Here is an 18,645-nt window from a genome sequence, read left to right as displayed (position 1 = left end):
ATGTGGGAGGAGATGTGGGACAAGGATCCCAAGCTGAGGTCAGCTAAAAGGAAAACGGGCTCTGGAATCAGAAAACTTTGCTATAGTCTTTCCTTTGCCTCCACCTCACTTTGTTTGGTGAGCTCACCTGAGATTTCGGTTTCTTCGGTTATCAAAGGACGAGGTTAGAACAAATGAAAACCAAGGTGCCTTCTAGTTCTGAAATGTACGTGATTCTGTGCCTTCGCACTGAGTCTACCTCTTTTTTCTCTATAAAGCACAAAAAAAAAAAAAAAAGAATCTTGCCGCTGGCAGGCTCTCTTGGCATATTTGCCATTTCAGAATCTAGTTGGTTATACGAGAGCTGCTGGCTGGTTGGCAAAGCTGGTCTGCGTGGGTGGACAAAAATTCAGTCATGTATATAGCTGATTGATTTCGTTTTGTTTTTTAGACAAGCTTTCAGAATTAGTACAATAATTCCAAACAAGGAAGGCTGAAGCCTGATGATTAAAGGTTGTTGGCTGTTGTGCAGTTTCACAGCTTTTTGAGGGGTTGATGAGCTCAGAAAGGGAGGCTCTGCTTCCTCATTGACATTAGAAAGGAGGACTCATCAGGAAAGGTGGCCAGGAGTTTGTCCATGAGGGCCGAATGCACCTGCCTGGAGGCAGCGTTGGCGCAGAACAGATGGAAGGGTCTCCAAGGCCACAGAGGCCTGGCCACCACCCAAGTTTTCTTTTGAGTGTTAATGATGTCCTTCATGTCTTGATGTTGCAACTGCCTCTCCCACGTGGGAGAGGTATCCGAGTTAGTGAGAGAGGGCAGAAAAGAACCTGGCTTTGTCCCATCATGCAGGAGAGAGGCCTAGATCCAGAGGCTGGCACGGGGTTCGAGAGCCTGGCTAGGACAGGCTTTCACACCGGTCGTTTGCTATTCAGGCCCAGGGGTGGAAATCCCAGAGCTGGAGAGACGTCCTGATAACAGCCATCGAGCTCACTCTATCAAAAGCCAAGGCAGCAGATTAAAATAGGCCTTCTCAAACTTGAGCGTGCAGCAGAGTGGCCAGGTTTGTCACACATTTCAGATTCCCCGGCCTCCCTCCTGAGAATCAGATGGAGTGGCGCTAGGATGGGGCCCAGGAATCCACATTCTTTTTTTTTTAAGATTTTATTTATTTATTCATGAGAGACACACAGAGAGAGGCAGAGACACAGGCAGAGGGAGAAGCAGGGTCTCCTCAGGGAGCCCGATGCAGGATTTGATCCTAGGACCCCAGGATCACAACCTGAGCCTAAGGCAGGCCCTCAACCTCTGAGCCCCCCAGGCGCCCCTGGATCCACACTTTCTAACAAATGCCTCCAGGACGTGCTGGTCCTTTCGAACCACACCTTGGGAAAGCCCCAAGGTGCTTTAGGGAAGGCCGTGAGCTTTGGAATGAGCTACCACAATTCTCCTCCTGGCTCGGCCATAAATCTGCTGTGTGATCTTGGGCTCATGCTCAACCTCACTAAGCCTTCGTTTCCCTCTCGCACAAAAAGGTGATGAGGTTGCCTCCTCTACAGGATTATTTTGAGAATGAGAAATGACATTGCTAGGCACTTGCGGCAGGAACTGGCATATACTAGGCACACAAAAGAGAAAAGATCACTGTTCTTACCATGTGAATTGATAAGATACTGTGTCCTCTCAGGGCACTTTCAAGGTGTCACCTGTGTGGGGAAGCCCACCTGGCCCGCTTTGCACAACAGTGTGAGCTGCTCCCACGCCTGTATACTCCTCCGCCCTTACCCTGCTCTTTTTCTTTTTTCCATGGCACCTCTCACCTTTTAACTCACTATATAATATACTTACTTTTTATGCTTATTGAAACCTAATAGAATGCAAACTTTCTGGAGGCAGGGGTTTTCATTTGTTTTACAGCTCGTTGGCATCCAGAAGAGCAAACGAGTGCCCGGTGATTATTTGTTGAATAAGTACAACAACATATTGCCAGGAAGAAATGCATTTCTGTTGTTTGTTTTTGATTCAGTGCCCATACCCCGTCGACTCCCTCACCTTTAAATCATGACCCTCTATTCCTGATATCCACAGTGAAACACTGGATAACATACAATGGTATGATCTGGGAACAATGGAAATAAAGGAAAAGGATCAGGGGCCCCTGAGTGGCTCAGTGGTTGAGCATCTGCCTTCGGCTCAAGGCGTCATCCCGGAGTCCTGGGACCAAGTCCCACATCGGGCTCCCCGCAGGGAGCCTGCCTATGTCTCTGCCTCTCTGTGTGTTTCTCATGAGCAAATAAATAAAATCTAAAAAATAATAATAATAAACAAAAGGGAAGGATAATGCATATCTAGGAATGCTCACTGGTATCACTGTAAGGTGGAAAGCATCCCCTGCCTAAACTGTTGGTGCCTGAATGGCTCTGAAAGTTGTTGCTTCCATAACTGACGTTGACAATCCCAGAGAAGACTCATCGTTGCTCCTGGAATTAATAAGAGCTTCGGAGCCGAGTGGAGAAAACTGTCAGCTCGTTCTGAGGACTGATACTAAATGATTCCTACCAGGGCTCCTTTTTTGGAGAGAGGGAAAGAAGGCAAGGCACCCCTCTTACAGGCTGATGAAGAGTCCAGAGTGCAGTGGAGACGTGGGAACGCCAGCGCGCTCCCACCCTGCTGGTTCTGCAGCCTGAGCTGGGGACCAGCACCGAGCACATGGGAATTTTCAACTGAGAACCACTGGGAGCAAGGGTCAGAGGCCGACGTGAGGATTCCAAGCTCAGAAGCCAAGCTTCGCCTCGTGTTCCTTTCATTCCCTGATGCAAATTGCAGTTTCTTAAAACCGCCTTTGCGTGCCAAATCAAAGGGAGTCAAGCAGCGATCCAGGTCATCAAACAAGAGAACACCTCCTACCAATGTACCCAGATAATTATGTATGATTTCCATTTCCTTTTTTTATATCCATCCAGTGTTTTTTAAAATTACTGTTGTTGACATGCCAGGGGCTGGGCTGGTCGTTCTGTACATCATCAGCTAATCTAAATTTCACCACCATTTCATGAACAGTAAGCTGAGATAGTTTGTCCAAGTGATGCAGCGACTAAGTGAATTATTTCTCCAGCACGATGCCTCCCCACCCAAAAGACAAGGTGCTTTATTTTTATTTTGTTAAGACTTTATTTATTTATTCATGAGAGACACAGAGAGAGAGAGGCAGAGACACAGGCAGAGGGAGAAGCAGGCTCCATGCAGGGAGCCCGACATGGGACTCGATCCCTGGAGCCCGGGATCACTCACTGAGCCAAAGGCAGACGCTCAACCACTGAGCTACCCAGACGGCCCAAGACAAGGTGCCTTAATGTGGCATCTCAGATGTGGAGTCCGTTTGTGGCGGAGAAAAGAGCTATTTTTTAGCCAGTTTGAAAATAGGGAACAAAGGAGACACTTAACAACATTCATCCCTCTTGACTAATCGTAACAGCGACCCGCTTGCTGTTCAGGCTGGCAGGTGGCTGCAAGAGCCAGTATGTGCTCCTGCGGGAGCCTGCTCACCTTGTCCCTGCCCGCACGTACTGCTGGCGACACACAGGCGGAGGAGCAGGAGAATGGCACACCTGAGCGGTTTCCACCGCCTTTAGCCTGTGGCCGTGGAGCAAGGCCTGCTCATCCTTCTTCATTGTCCTTCTTTGCGTCTTCCCCCAACCACAGCTCCCCGAGTCCTGGGCTCCTTGACTGTATATGTTCACTAACGTGCCCCAGTTGCCAAACACGCTGCCTGGCATGTATCAGGCACCTGAGAACAATTTGCTGAACTTCATGCACTCTGGCCCTCCACAGACATCCAAGAACCCCTTACATAATGTTAAGCCATCCTCCATGACAGTCGCACAGAAGATCCTGGGCTGGGCAGGCCCATGACCGAACTTTGGCCCTCATAAGCAGCCCAAGTGATTTCTTTCAGTGTGTTTGTTAATTCAAAAAATTGTCATCGTGACTTCCAATGATACTTGCTTTTGCTGGAAAGTGGTAGAGTTTGAAAAGCCAAAGCATCCTTCTCGGTCCAGTGCAAAGGGATGGATTAGTATGGAACACTTGGGGGGCAAATACGATAGGGCTGGGTCCTGAGAATTGCTCTTCGAGATGCCCTTAATGGTTTTTTATAGTGACTTGGTAAATGGGGAAAACTTGAGCCATTTCCCCCTCTCTGTGGTTTATAGAATAAACTACATCATGAGTGTTATACCCTAGGCCATCGTTCAAGGTTTCATTTTTAATTTGATAGGGTGGATTTTAATTGTGACAGTTTTATTCCTTCATATTGCAGTGTTTACATTTTTTCTCTGAAGCAGGAGAGTCCAAAGTTCTTTTGATTTTTGAAATAGCATTCTGCTCGGAAGGAACACATGAAAATCTAAGGAGTCGAGTCTCCAGATAAACACAACCATAAATGGTACCCTTGGAAAATCTCGAAACTTACTAAATAGTTGACTAAAACCCAGTAGAGATTTTGATGTGAAACAATAAATTGTAAGTGAAGAAGCCACTGGGGCTGGGTTTTGTTTCTTCACTCAGATGTGCAGGATCAGTTGATTTTTAAAAGTAGCGTGTTCTTCACAGTCCTCCTTAGTTTCCATTTTGCTATAAACAAAATCCCAGAAGAAAAAAAAGATAGAATTTTTTTACTTATGTAGTGATACTTTTCATTTTTCCTCTTTTTTTTTTTTTATTTAAGTAATCTCTATGCCCAACGTGAGGCTCGAAATCATGACCCGGAGATCAAGAGTTGCATGCTCCAGTGACTGAGCCAGCTAGGGTCCCTTCGTTTTTCATTTCTTAAAAAAGATTTTATTTATTTATTTATTTATTTATTTATTTATTTATTTAAGAGCGAGTGCGCATGTGTGAATTGGGGGAGGAGCAAAGGTGGGGGTGAAGAAGGGGAGAGAATCTCAAGCTGAGTCCGCACTGAGCTTGGAGCCTGATGGGGGACTCGATCTCACAATCCTGAGATCACGACCCAAGTCGAAGCCAAGAGGCGCTTAACCGACTGAGCCACTCAGGTGCCCCTCATTTTTCATTTTTATATTAATGGGAGCAATAGTTTAAAAACATGTCAGAAAATTTCTGATGCTCTTCAGTTGGGGAAGGAAATTTATTGTCTAGCTCTAAAAATTAACAGCAAGGAGATTTTTCTAGAACATGACACTGCTACTACTTATAAGCAGAGAGAGGCCCCTTCACAAAGGTAACAGAGCCAGTGCACACCACGAAGACCAATTATCCTGGGTTCTTTTTGACTGTTATTTGCTGCCATTCTGATGACATTCTTTGGACATCCACTGGGTGGAAAACACCACCCTAGCCTGTGTTCTGGAAGAGAACAATGTTGACTTGCGAGATAAGTGGGTGAAGGGTCATGGATGTGCAGGTGGGAGCTTCAGGAGAGAAAAGAGCAGGGGGCAAGGAGGAAGAAGAAAAGGCATAATTGAGAAAGCGTTTGGCTGCTAGGAAGAGAAAAATCAGTGGCCGGGGCTGCAAGCACCTGGATTATTAGGTCACGGAAGCAGCCTCAGGGGCAGGGCTTTAGTGGCTCACCTGCACTGTTGCTCTCTCCGCTCTGCCATCTTCAGCGGCAAGAGACTGCACTTATTTCCAGCATCTCTTGCTGCCGTCATCACATCCGGTGATGAAAAGAGATGTCCCAAGCCCCCTGCGGGGGTGCCTGGCCAGGATGGGCACACAGGAGCCTGCCCTCGCCGCACAAGAGGGAAGCTGGCAGACAGCTACCACCTTAGGAGCCTGCATCTCTTCTGGGCAGACAGGTCAGGTCAGCCCTTCTTCGGTCGGCTGATTATGATTTATCTATGAATTTTTATCTTATGATTTATCTATGAATTTTTCTGCTGATGCGACCAACCGAAGACTCGAGGTCCGGCGGAAGAGAAGGGACCAGAAGGGAGAAGCTCCATGGAGTTGGCTTCAAGACCATTGTAGTTGAGGGACCCACAGATCACAAACTTGGGCTCTCGAGATCCAGGGGGAGGTCAGGGGCAGGGATGTATCAAGAGGAGATCTCGCAACGTAGTTACCTGCCCAAAGTGTTAAGCAAAGGAGAAGAGAGTGGTGCTTCTCTGCGAGCGCTCAGGTGAGAGGCAGAGACAGATGTCTGTTAGTCCAGCAAGAAGTTGCAGAACAATTATTAGCCGTCTCCTTGTCTGCTTTTGTTTTGTCCTTTGAAGTGTTTATTAATTATTTTGTCTATTTCTAATAAAATCCTTTATTCTGACCCTCTTTACAATCGGTAAGGTACTTTCAAATCTGTTTGGTCCTTTTGATCCTTACCACGCTTCCATAAAGATAAATGGGATGGAAGGGATAGGCCTGGATTTTTGTATGAACAGAATCCTAAAGAAGACGGTTGATGTATCCGGCCTTACATTAATTAGCTATAAGCAGCAAAGCTGATAAAAAACTGGGCCTCAGGGGCTCCCGACTCTTAATCAGAAATACTTTTGACAGCATCCTGATTCTTACAAAGGAGCATATCTAGGAATGATCTCTCTGGATGTCTCGGACTTACTGTGAGCTCCTGTTTCCTATCAGTTCATTCCCTTGACTTTTGTTTCTCTGTAAAGTATCTAACTTCACAGAAAATGAATGCTCATCCAATTGAACCGAGCCAGTAGTTTGAAATTTTTATTAAACTTATAGGAAATGAAATACGCAAATAGGGACAAGGATTGGAGGGCTTATTGAGAAAACAGCATTGGAGGCTGTCGTACGAATACGATGTCAGTTCTAGGCATCTTTTCAAATTCTCTACCCTCCTTTTCCCACTGGCTCCAATTTTCTGTGCCAGTGCTTAATAACAAACAAACATGTGGTTTTTATCATGTGAGTTTTTTCTTTTTTTTAAAGTTTTTATTTTACTCCCAGTTAGTTAACATACAGTGTGATAGTAGTTTCAAGTGTACAAGATAGCGCTTCAACACTTCCTTACAAAACCCAGTGCTCATCATAAGTGCACTTCTTTTTTTATTTTTTAAATTTAAATTTATTTAAATTCAATTTGCCAGCATACAGTATAATACCCAGTGCTCATCTCGTCGCATGCCCTCCTTAATGCCCATCACCCAGTTACCCCATTTCCCCCCCCCTCCCCTTCTACAACCCTTTGTTTCCCAGAGTTGGGAGTCTCTTATGATTTATCTATGAATTTTTAAAGCTGCTTTAAATCGTAACAAGATGGGATAGAAATTAATTAAAATAATGGATTATGTACTCTGGAGTGAGTTTCACCTATAATACATAGGAAAATATCACCTACCCTTCCTGCCATACATGGATCCATATTTTTAAACTGTATCCTTTAAAAAAATAAAAAATAAATAACTGTATCTTTTTACTTATTTGCAAAGAGTGTCTCTGAGCCAAAATGGTACCATGGGTCTTTTAAGAAAGAAAATATAGATAGATTTACAGCACTGACCCTTTCTATTTGCATTTGTTACCAAGTAAAAGTCATGTATGCTACGGAAAATAAAGCTCAATGATTATAATTGGTTGGGAACCAAGCCTGCTTGAAAGAGTAGAAACTCTGAATTACAGAATAATTTAACAGAATGTTATGGAAAGTTATGTTTTAAATAATTATACTTCCTGTAACCTATTCTAATATGTATTCAAGTTAATAATTCATCTTTAGATGTACTGTATACTCTCACAGAATTAATACTGTGATGCTTATAGCACTCCAAAGGGTAGGCATGAGGGTTGTTTATTCTTCACTGGGAATGAATTGGTGCTTGAAGTAACATTTTTTATTACATGTCTAAACATAGAAAATTTTGAATTTAACTGGATGAAAAATGAGTATTTTGGGGAGACTGGGTGGTTCAGGTGGTTAAGTGTCTGCCTTCAGTTCAGGTCATGATTTTGGAGTCCTGGGATTGAGCCCCATGTCTGACTCCCTGCTCAGTGGGGAGCCTACTTCTCCCTCTGCCTCTACTGCCTCCCCTGCTCCTGCTTTCTTTCTATCAAACAAATAGATAAAATATTAGAAGAAGAAGGAGGACGAGGACGAGGAGGAGGAGGAGAAGGAATGAATATTTCTTCTCATTTGCTCATGGTAGTTTCTTTTAAAAAGTGTTCAGGATATACATTTTTGGCTTATTTTTTGCTTTCTGTTCATTTTTCAAAAATGAGTTCTCTCCTCATTTTCAACCTTTGGGCATTACTTTTTTTTTTTTTAACAAGGTGGTATAATAGTGTGTATCCATTGGGTCGTGTTGTTTGAAAAGATTACAGTAAAAATAATCAGTCTTTTTATTTGTTTAATTTGTTCAATTAAGTAAGAGAATCGAACCCTTCAGCCTTGACCTAAATGCCTTGCCCCTTCTCTTCTTCTGCCGTTCTCATTCCAGGGCCATTGGGTTTGGTCACAGAGCTTTAAATGCCATCTATATGTGTCTCTCCCAGATTTCTATGTCCAGCCCAAGCCCCTTTCCTGAACCCCAGAGCCTTATTCCTGGTTGTCCACTAGATCTCTCTCTCATTTGGATGTCCCACAGGCCTTCCCCCGTAACTCTAACGAAGCCACCCTCCCAGCGGTGACCCCCAGTCTCCTCCACCTACAGCTTCTCTCCACTGGTCACCCGGGTGCCTGACTCTCCGCTCCAAACATCGAAGGCATCTTTCTTCTACTCCTTCTTCCTCCCTCTTTCTCTCTCCCACCAGCAAAATAGCTGAGGCTATCATCTCTATCTTCCCTGTCTTCAGGATCCACAGATTTCTCATCAGCTCGCCATCCTGGTTCGGCTCTCTGCCCCCTTTTTTCTGGATCTAGCACTGACCCCTCTCTGCACCCCCTGCGTCAGCCCCTTGCTTCCCTGCACTCTGCTATCAGCGCAGTAGCCAGCGATGACCATTTACCTTAGTCTAACTCTGCTCAAAACCCCCAGTGGCTCCCCCACCACCTAGACTGGGCACAGATGTCCTTATCATGACCCCGTAAGCCTCTGCAACATCTGGCCTTGGCTACCTGACCCACTTCCTACTGCCCGCCTCCTTCCTCACTCTTCCCAGCCTCACTGGCCTCTTCTCTGCTCCTGACCCATGATCTTGCTGACTTTTTCTTCCTTCTGCTTGCAATTGATATTCTCTAATTCCTGTACCAACTTCAGTTCTCTGCTAAAATGGCAGTTTCTCTGTGACCTGCCATCCTACCTAAATGGCACTGCCCCCCACCCCACCCCACCCCACCCCCTCCACGGTCCTTTCCCCTCCTCTGCTTTGTCTCTGTGTGATCCAGGCTGTGCTTGCTTTGTTTATTTGTTTCGTGCTGACCTTCCCATATTCATTGTCAGTTGTAAGGGGACAAGGATTCTTGTCTGCTTGCTTTAGAGCTGAATCCTGGCATCCAGTGCCTGGTGCTCCGTAAACATTCACCAACTATGTATGTAGTGGATTAAAGGAATGAGGTGGAAAAGGCCAGAGTGAGAAGTGCAATGGTTGCTGAGGTGAGAGCATGTGAGGGTGGCCACCAGGGGAACAAATGGCAGGTACGAGCAAGTGGAGGGCTTTCCACCATAGAGATAAAGAGGTTCCTGAGCAAGCGTCCTGATCAGAGCACTCAGACAACCATGCAGACAAGAAATGTGACGCTGGGTGGTGAAGGAAATAGCTAGTGTATAAGTTAGCCAGCAGTTGCATCAAAGGCCCATGAAGGATGTATCTTTCTTTTCAACGAAAATCTCAAAAGTAATTTAAGCAGTTTGAGGTCCACAGGCAATATGGCTTCAGGCACAGGTTTACCCAGGACTCATGATATCGAGAGATCCTTCCTTTCCATTTCTTGCTGCTGTTTCTTCAATTGTCAGCCGGGTCCTCGGGCCCTTGTAGCTTCCAACCCTTTATTGTCTCTCTCAGATGCTTGGGGACACTCTCCTGGCCTTTCATGACCTCGAATGGAGTTCCAGGCCATTGTGCTGGCAGCCCTGGTAGCCTGGGAGGGGAGTGATCGTGGCCTTAGACCAGCTTACACATCACCCTTGAGCTCAGGGTTGGGGAACAGTTGATGCTTCACAGGAAACTGGGGGCAGAACTGTTACAACAAGAGGGAAATGGAAGCTGGTAATGGCCAACAGATGCCCACTACAAAGGGGTCATGGCAGCTCCAACTTGGATCGCTTCAGTGGGAATGGAAGATAGAGAAAAGGAGGAACAGACATCACAGAGATGCAGTCAAGTAAGTCTGCTGGTTCTGAACAGGGAGGGGAAAGGACACGGAGAAGCTTGACTGCAGCCTGGATTTTGAGTTTGTGTGAGCAGGGTTTGGCACTGTCATTAATGAAGATTCAGGATGAAGTGGGAGGAACAGATTTATGAGAGAAGAAAGCATTTTGTTGTTGCCTTCTCATCCCTTTTCTTATGAATAAAATTGTTTCCAGCTTCTCAGAGCTCAAGAAGAATTGAGTTCTGCAAGAGGCAGGAGGCAAATTCTTCCACCAGCCGCTTAACTCCAAAGACTTGTCCCTGCAGTTTGTAAGAGCCTGGTCTCCGAGCCCGCCTGTGAGAGAATCAGATGGAAATTTTGTTTCCTCTCAATAATTTGAGTTTCCCTTAGTTGAGCTACCAGCATCTGTAGAGTAGAAAACTCGTTGGAGCAGAGTTTAGGCTTTTCTCATAGAACATTTTCACAGTGTTGCGGTTTAGGATTATAAGGCCACCTTCTAATGTGCTGTGGGTTAGCCTAGGGAGGCGTGATGCTCAGCTACAGAACTCGAGCAAATGCTTGTCAAATTCTGAAGCTAGAGGGGCACCTGGGTGGCTCAGTGGCTGAACATCTGCCTTCGGCTCAGAGCGTGATCCTGGGGTCCAGGGATCGAGTCCCCCATCAGGCTCCCTGTGTGGAGCCTGCTTCTCCCTCTGCCTGTGTCTCTGCCTCTCTGTGTGTCTCTCATGAATAAATAAATAAAATCTTTAAAAAAATTGTGAGGTGAGAAACTTTTTTGTTGATGCAAGAAAGGGGTGAGTGCAAGCACCCAAGGATAAAATGGCATGGGCATATACAGCAGTCAGCAGGTTTTTTGAGTGTTTACTGTCTTCCAGCTACTGTTCTCAGTTCGCAACATGTAATAATCATTTACTCACCACAGCTTTGTCATGAGGGCTGTCATTCTCTCCACTTTACAGATGAGGAAACTGAAAGGTCACGTGCTTTGCCGAAGTCCCATAGCTAATAAATGGAACTAAGACTCAAACACAGTCTGGCTCAAGGGCCTGTCCTTTTTTTTTTTTTTTTTTTTTTTTAGACACAGAGAGAGGAGGGTGCAGAAGAGGAGAGAGAGAGAGAGAATCTTAAGCAGGCTCCATACCCAGCACGGAGCCTGACGTGGGGCTCAATGTCACGACCCATCTCAGGACCTGAGCCAAAATCAAGAGTTGAAGCTTAACTGACTAAGCCACCCAGGCACTCCAAGGGCCTGTCCTCTTTTTTTTTTTTTTTTTTTTTTTTTTTTTTTTTTTTTTTTTGGGCCTGTCCTCTTAATGAACTGATCATATATGTTCCAGAACTGCCCAAGGCAGTTATAATTCATACCCGTCATCTTGGCATAATTATAAGTAGGAACTTTAGAAAGTGTCTCCATTTGGACAATAAATCATGAACACCATCCCTCTTAACCATGATATTTTGCTTATTCAAAGCTGGGAAAATCTAGTCTGGGTGATAGAGGTAAAAAGTGACTAAGCTATATCGCCAGTCATAACAGGGGTGACAACTTGGATCGAATATGACTTTTTTGGTAATCGTCCACTTTGTCCTAAGAATTAAATGGCCGTAGGGGTTGGTGTAGGTTGGGTTTTGACTGGCAAATAGGTGGCGGATCACTCTGTCCTGTTACGACTTGTGAGGCTCTCGTTTATGTTATTGTGAAGTTGCCAGTGACCATGGTTCTCCTCTTTCTGGAACCGTCTGACCTTGCCCCCACATCTGGCCCCTCCAGGTTCCACCGGATCTCCAGAATGAAGTGCTGATCAGCCTGCTGGAGACTGACCCCGACGTGGTGGACTACTTACTCAGGAGAAAGGCCTCCCAATCATCGTGAGTATGCCAGCTGCCCCATCTTCTAAAGCCGCCATGGGGATCTCTCTTTTCATTTCTAAAGAATTAGAGAAGCTTACCTAATTCCACACAGAGTGACTTGAAGTGGAGATCTGGCAACTTTCTGGCACCTCTTGTCAGCCCGCCTACCCAGAAAAGGCTTCAATTTTCCTAGCCCACTTATTACATCAGAAAGCACTTTATGGGATTTTTCTGTTTCAGTTTTGGTTTCTTTTTGAGCCCCTTGAGGTTGTTTTGACTGTGTTTACTGGGGAAAGAAAAAGAACTAAATCACTGACAAGAAGCTCAAAGGACTCTGAAGTGCATCAGTGATTCTACTTCTAGAATCCTGATAGCTGTACTTACGGGTCCCTTAGGTGGCACCTGGATGCACCCTGCTTGTGTCACTGACCAGCACCAGTGACATGATACCAAACCACAAGACAAGCCTCTACCAAGGCCTAGTTGCTCCTTTAAAATTGGAAGTGTGCACCTTCCTGACGCTCTTTATGGTTAGCATCCTTTTGATAAAAATGCACGCTGGTCTCCACATGCAGACATGTTTGCAACAAGTAAAACACAAGCCATGCTACATGTAGGCTGTGCTTTGCCACCAATTTTGCCCCCAAAGGAAGACCACTGGATTTTGCTTTAGTCCGATTTGAGGATCAATCTCAAATATTTGGTACAGAGGCAGAGTGGGGGTGCTGAGCTTTTGGCAAAGCCAGGTAAGAAGGTATTATTGCGTCCTTAACCAGGAGCGCTGCTGTCACCATGATGCCAAACCTTAAATTTGTAGCAGGAAGAGTTGTCGTCCTCTCATGAGAGCATCGTTTAGGTTGTGTTTTTTTTTTTTTTTTTTTTTTTTTTTTTTTTTTTTTTTTTTAGGTTGTGCTTTTAATTTCCTGAATGTCAACAACTCTAAGACACATTTTGCCCCATGTTTTATCATCCCTGAAATTGAGGGTCACCTTATCATCAGTGGCATATCCTAAGTAATTCACGGCATTTCTTTCTTTCTTAGCTGTATGTAAAATAACAGTATGTCCTATTCCTTGGTGCCTTAGAAATACTGACGCGTGTTAAATCGTTCCTTTATATTGATATTGAAGTTGATAGGTTAATTTATCATTTGAAACTATTTCAGATATAAAAACTTATACTCTTTAGAAAAATGTAGTGAAAGGAATCCCACGCTGCTCAGACCTCCTTTCCTGCGTCATTGTATGAGTAGCACTGCAAGATCCAGACTTCACTCCATTTCCTGCAGAGCAGAGAAGAATTTTTAAGTGGCTCATCTTTTCAAATGCACTTTTTAAAATTCGTCTTTGTGCCAATTATTATCAGGCCAGATTCTGGTTCAAGTAAGGCATTTTGCCTGAATTTGAGCCCCAAGAGCCACAAGTGAATAAAAATACATTCAAATTGTCTAAGTGGGCTGGCATTTCATGGTCTTGATTTGCATGTCAGATAATTGGGCTCCCTTAAATTTTCCCTAGATTTCTGTCATCAAGGTATAAGTTCTAATTTAAACTAATTCAAGTGGCTTTTCTTCACAGCAGATCTTGTATCACCAGAATTTTAATGAACTCGCTTCTTTCCCTCCCCGTGCAAGAAAACAGACACAGTGGCATTTCTGTTTGTGAATCCCTCATTAAGCTGCATTTATAACATTTCCTGGGTACTCTGTGGGAAAGCTGGAAAACACACCCCTAAAAAAACCACGGATGTTGACTTGCCAAGTTTCAGCTTTTATATGGCACGTTTAAATATATAAACGTTGTGCTTTGAAGAATGGTTGATAGAAGTTATTTTTATATGGTTTTCAGGTATGCTTTTTGCATGTAAATGCCAAGAAGTGAACCTTCCTTTCACTACTCTTAGGAAAAGGAAGAAGCTTCCATATTAAGCTTATCACAAGCTGTACAATTGTCTAGCCTCTCCTGTTCCCTATCCCTATAAGAATAAGAATTGTAAGGCCAAGGCGAGCTGACACTAGACCAAGATCTTAGGTGAGTGTCAGGGTGGGTTTCAAGGGAAGGGAGATGATCTCACAGGTGTTCTGTGGACGTCAGAGACTAGCATTATTGAACAGAAAACATGTGGAGAAGGCTTTCTTAGTAAGGAGGAGAAGGGAGTAATTGTTTTCCTCTAGGTACAGGCCAAGGAGCAGCCCAGAAGGGTTGATCATGATGTCATGAGGTGAAAATACATAAACAAATAAATACTTATTTAATTGTAGTTGTCTTTTGAGGCTTGAGAGTCCTACCTCTGGAGCTATAGGTAGTATCTTCATACCTTACATGCATGCTTCTCAAAGCTTACTGTATACACAGATCATCAGGAGATCTTGTTGAAAAGCCCTCTCTGAATCAGTAGACCTGAGGGAGAGAGTCTGAAAAATCTGCATTTCTAGCAAGCTCCCAGATGAGGCTGTGCTGCTGCTGGTCTGTGATCCACACTTTGAGCCGCGAAAGTTTAAAATATCAAGGCATGTTCTTGACTTTCAGAGCTTGCAGACTGGTTGAACGAGGCTTCAAGGATAAAAATAATAGGAAGCAGGCTATTAAGTGAGTCACAGAGTGCAGAATGGTATGTGCCGGGCCATTGGTTCTCAGACTCGAATCTTCTGGGGAGCTTGGAGAAATACTATGCCTGAGTGCCACCCCTAGAGATCCTGATTCATTTGTTTTAGGGCACAGTCTGGACATTAGGATTTTTAAAAATCTCCCCCTGTGTTTGTACTAAGCAGCCACAGGTAAGAACCTCTGGCTTAGATCTGCCACATTAGATATTACATATTTGCCATGGTGTATTACTTTCTTTGAGGTGCGTGATTCTTGACATTAAAAGGGGGTCTTTGTATTGACAGAGGAAGGAAACCAACACTCCAGACCATAAAACCACTTGGAGTTTGGAGAAGAGAAAAAAGGGGTGACCTGTAGTCTCAGGGATGGCTTCTGAGAAGAGCAAGGATTTGCAGTGAACTTGGAAGACTGAACAAGTGTCAATAGGCCTGAACATTTGGGAAGCTTGAACCAGGGCCTGGACATCATAATGAACATGTCAGCTGGCTGTGGGCATGATTAGAAGGTTGGCCAGCAGAGAGGGCAGATGCCCTTAAATGGCAGGCTGAGGGATGGCACTTAAGAAGCAGTGGCAATGCGTTACAGTGATGAGAAATTATGGTCATGACAGATTACATGATGACAAATTACAGTACCCCACCTGCCCGATGGCGCCGACTACATCGGCGTGTCCGTTGAACATCAGTAGCACGCTCCCATATAGTGTAACGCACTGGCTATGAGGTTCGGATCCAGAGCCAGATCGCCTGAGTTCGAATTCCTTTTCCACTGCTCTTAGAGCTGTGGTCTTGGGTAAAGAGATTTCTCTCTCTCTGTCTCAGTTGCCTCACCTGTAAACCAGAGAGCTAAAAGGCAGCACCAGCTTCACAGAGTTCTTGTGCTATTAGAATAGCTCCTGGTTTTTAATAAATGCTTAATGAACGGTAACACTAACTATCATGTGATTTGGAACCTCACTATTTTGTGCATTTACAAACACTTAAGGCTTGGGCGTCACTACTTTCTGCCTTTCTGTCCATGAGAGAGCAACCTATGAAGGCAATGTGACACAAGAGAGAACCCTCCTACCTTAACCGTAGCAGTGTCGAAAGGCAAAGCCCACCCGTACAGGCCTGATCCGACTGGCAGCAGGAAGGTGACATTGGTTCTGGAACAGAGAGAGGCTGAGGGCAAAAAAGACACAGACGTGGGAAGGTGACCCGCTCCCACGAGGCCGGGGAGAACTGGGGAGGATGGGAGGTGATCGTGTGTTTTCAGGTAGTGAGGGGGAGGCCTGGATGAGCCGTGGCAGCGGGGATGGACTGAATTCTTGTCTTAAAGTCTTGATCCAGTGAAGACTCCGCTGCAAGGTTGAGCGTGGAGCTATTGGGGAGTGAAGACTAAGGGGATTGGCAGGAGAACCGCAGAGCGGGAAGCGGTAGGAGCTTCTAAAATGCATACTTGAGTGCAGCAATGCATGGTTGCCCTTGCGATTCTCCTCCGACCCTTTGGGTTTCCTCCGAAACTTCTGTGCCATCAGTTTGCATACCTAGATAAAGCTTTCGATTCCTGTACCCCACGTGGAAACTGCACAAGATCATATTGGGAGTGGAAAGTGAGTTTTCAAAAGAGTGGAGAACCAAAAACAAGAACATATTTATGATAATTTCTGTTTTGAAAGAGCAAACATTTAGTGATATTTGGGAATTTAATGTTTTGGTTTCATTCGGGTTTTTCTCTTCTTGTGCGATAACTGAATTGGGGGCGGTGAAAGGAGGATTCGTTATTTTTTCTAGTGCTTGTCTACTGACATTTTTGGCTTCAACCAAAACAGAATACCAGAGGGAGATTAGAAGAGATTTATATTACTAACAATGTAAGACTTCCAGTTTTTTCATTGCTTGTCTGGAATATTTAGTAGAGTTACATGCTCTTTTCTTCAAAAACACTCAAGATAGATCCCCCTCCTTTGATTTAGGGATGTAAGGAGATAGGGGATGAGACTGAAAGGCAAATGAAATTGGACAAGGCATGTTGAACCCAGGCACTCGCAACAGAACCAAGGCACCATAGCAGGGCCGGGGTTTGGGTGAGAAGAGGGAGGCACAAAGTGCCATCCCGGAGCCCGAAGCCAAAGGCAAAATGTGTACACTGGCCCCAGATGGAAGCAAACCCATCAGTAATGCTTTGAAAATATACCTCTTTGCTCATATTATTTTTCAACCAAGAGAACAACTATGTTTGACAATTTCTCCTAACCAAGCAACAGTCCTAAATAAGTTTTTAATTAAGTTGACCTGAAGGAAATAATATAATTCTCTCTGGGCATAAATAAAGCATTTAAATCTAATATAATGTTGTGAGTGCGAATGTGCCAACTTTTCCATTTTTCGGTATTTTTCAACTGCTTTAGTGTTCTGCAAAAAAACCTAACCATTAAAAATTACATAGAGCCAAACATACCTCCATGGTCTACCTAGATGGTATACAAAGTTAAGTAGATCATTTTCCTTACTATATTCTGGAAATAAGATCAAAATAAATTTAACTGCACTTGGGGAGAAAGCCAATATGAATGAACCAAACCTATGAGTGTACATTTTAAAATTTCATTGTATTTAATTCTGTTAGTGGCCTTCACAAAAATTTTACTGAAATTGGCCACCACAATAGCAAAACTGGTGGCCAGCCAATCAAAACCATGAAAGAAGACTCATAGTCATCTCAAAGGATAACATTGTAAAACTGAAAAGTAATTGTTTTATTGAACTAGATTCACCTCCCAGTGGAAAAAAAATCCACCTTTTTCATAATGGAGGAATATTAGGCTTTCTCATAATTCCAAGGCATCACATTCAAATGATCAAGTATCATGGAGCTACTTTAATCTTTCAAAGACTGTCGTTGAAAATGTCTTCTTTCACAAAACCTTACAAAATGGACTGTAATTTAGGTTTTCCTTTCACTAAGATTTGTAAAGTCAAAAAGTTCTCAGGAAATTTTCAGAGAATAAGAAATGAGACTTTGTCAGTATAGTATAATAGCAATGAATCCTATTGATTGGCAGTAGCTGTGGCCTCAATTGCCATTCTGTTCCAGCGACTAGGAAATTAATGAAACATTAACCCCCACCCTTCCCCACCCACTCTGTTCAAGAAAGCCTTTTCAGCCAGACAATTTCAGGAAAAATGTATGCGGAAGAGAGAATTCCATAATGAGAAATTCTAAAAAGTCTGAATGTGCCTTCTACGAAAAGCCAATTTAAACTGGAGGGAGAATTGATCACATCACCTCTTTCTTCCAACGCCTTTACTATGATTCACAGCTTCTTTTGAACTTGGAAAATATTACCTTGAAGATGTTTTATCAGGCATACTGTTTAAAAAAAGAGAGAGAGAAAGAGAGTAAAGTGGCATTGTTTTCTCTCCCGCTGTCATAAATGCCCTCATGGGCCACGACTATTGGGAGGAAATGACTAAGAGCTAAAAATGAGGGGAGTTCTGGGTAAGTTCCGGGTAAGTGCTAATGTCCAGCGTGCTGGCCTCCTCTCCTGGTGGGGAGTTTGGCTCCGTGTCAGCTTCTCTTTGGAGCAGGGTGCCTTTGTCCTTAGGAGTCTGCATAAGGGATGCTTTGCAGAACTGAGCGTGATTAATGGAAAATCCTCCATAAATCCAGAGTGGATTCCTTTCCCTGTCCAATTAATAGTGTCTGAGATGGTTATGTGCTTTGAGTTCCAGCAGACTGAGGTTTATCAGTTGAACGATTAAGCCAAGGATGAAGCCAACACAAGCTTGAAGTCTCCAAGGGGGTTTCTCACTGTGGTAGCTCAGCAAGGGGCTGGGCTGCCACATCCGGTGATTGAACCCGAGTTTTCCATTTATCCACAGAACAAGTTCTGTTCTTCCAGCTGCAGTGCAGGCCTGCCCACGGTACCCTGCCAGCGGCGTGTTTACACCCTGACCTGGAGGGACCAGCCAAGGGTGAGAAAGTGATTCGCTCTCC

The 18,645-nt window shown here is 44.3% G+C and overlaps 1 protein-coding gene across 4 annotated transcripts in view; it reads left to right on the top strand.

The window, feature by feature from the left end:
- ARHGAP6 (Rho GTPase activating protein 6) overlaps nucleotides 1-18,645 on the top strand; it is a 484,849-nt gene that overhangs the window by 455,754 nt on the left and 10,450 nt on the right. For all 4 annotated transcript variants that reach the window (XM_038586811.1, XM_038586813.1, XM_038586812.1 and 1 more), the window contains exon 10: nucleotides 11,979-12,076. In XM_038586811.1, the coding sequence (XP_038442739.1) occupies nucleotides 11,979-12,076 (98 nt within the window). The remainder of the gene's footprint in view (nucleotides 1-11,978; nucleotides 12,077-18,645) is intronic.

This window comes from Canis lupus, chromosome X (genome assembly GCF_011100685.1).
Source record: "Canis lupus familiaris isolate Mischka breed German Shepherd chromosome X, alternate assembly UU_Cfam_GSD_1.0, whole genome shotgun sequence".
Classification (NCBI taxonomy): domain Eukaryota; kingdom Metazoa; phylum Chordata; class Mammalia; order Carnivora; family Canidae; genus Canis; species Canis lupus.
This window is presented reverse-complemented; position numbering and strand designations above follow the sequence as displayed.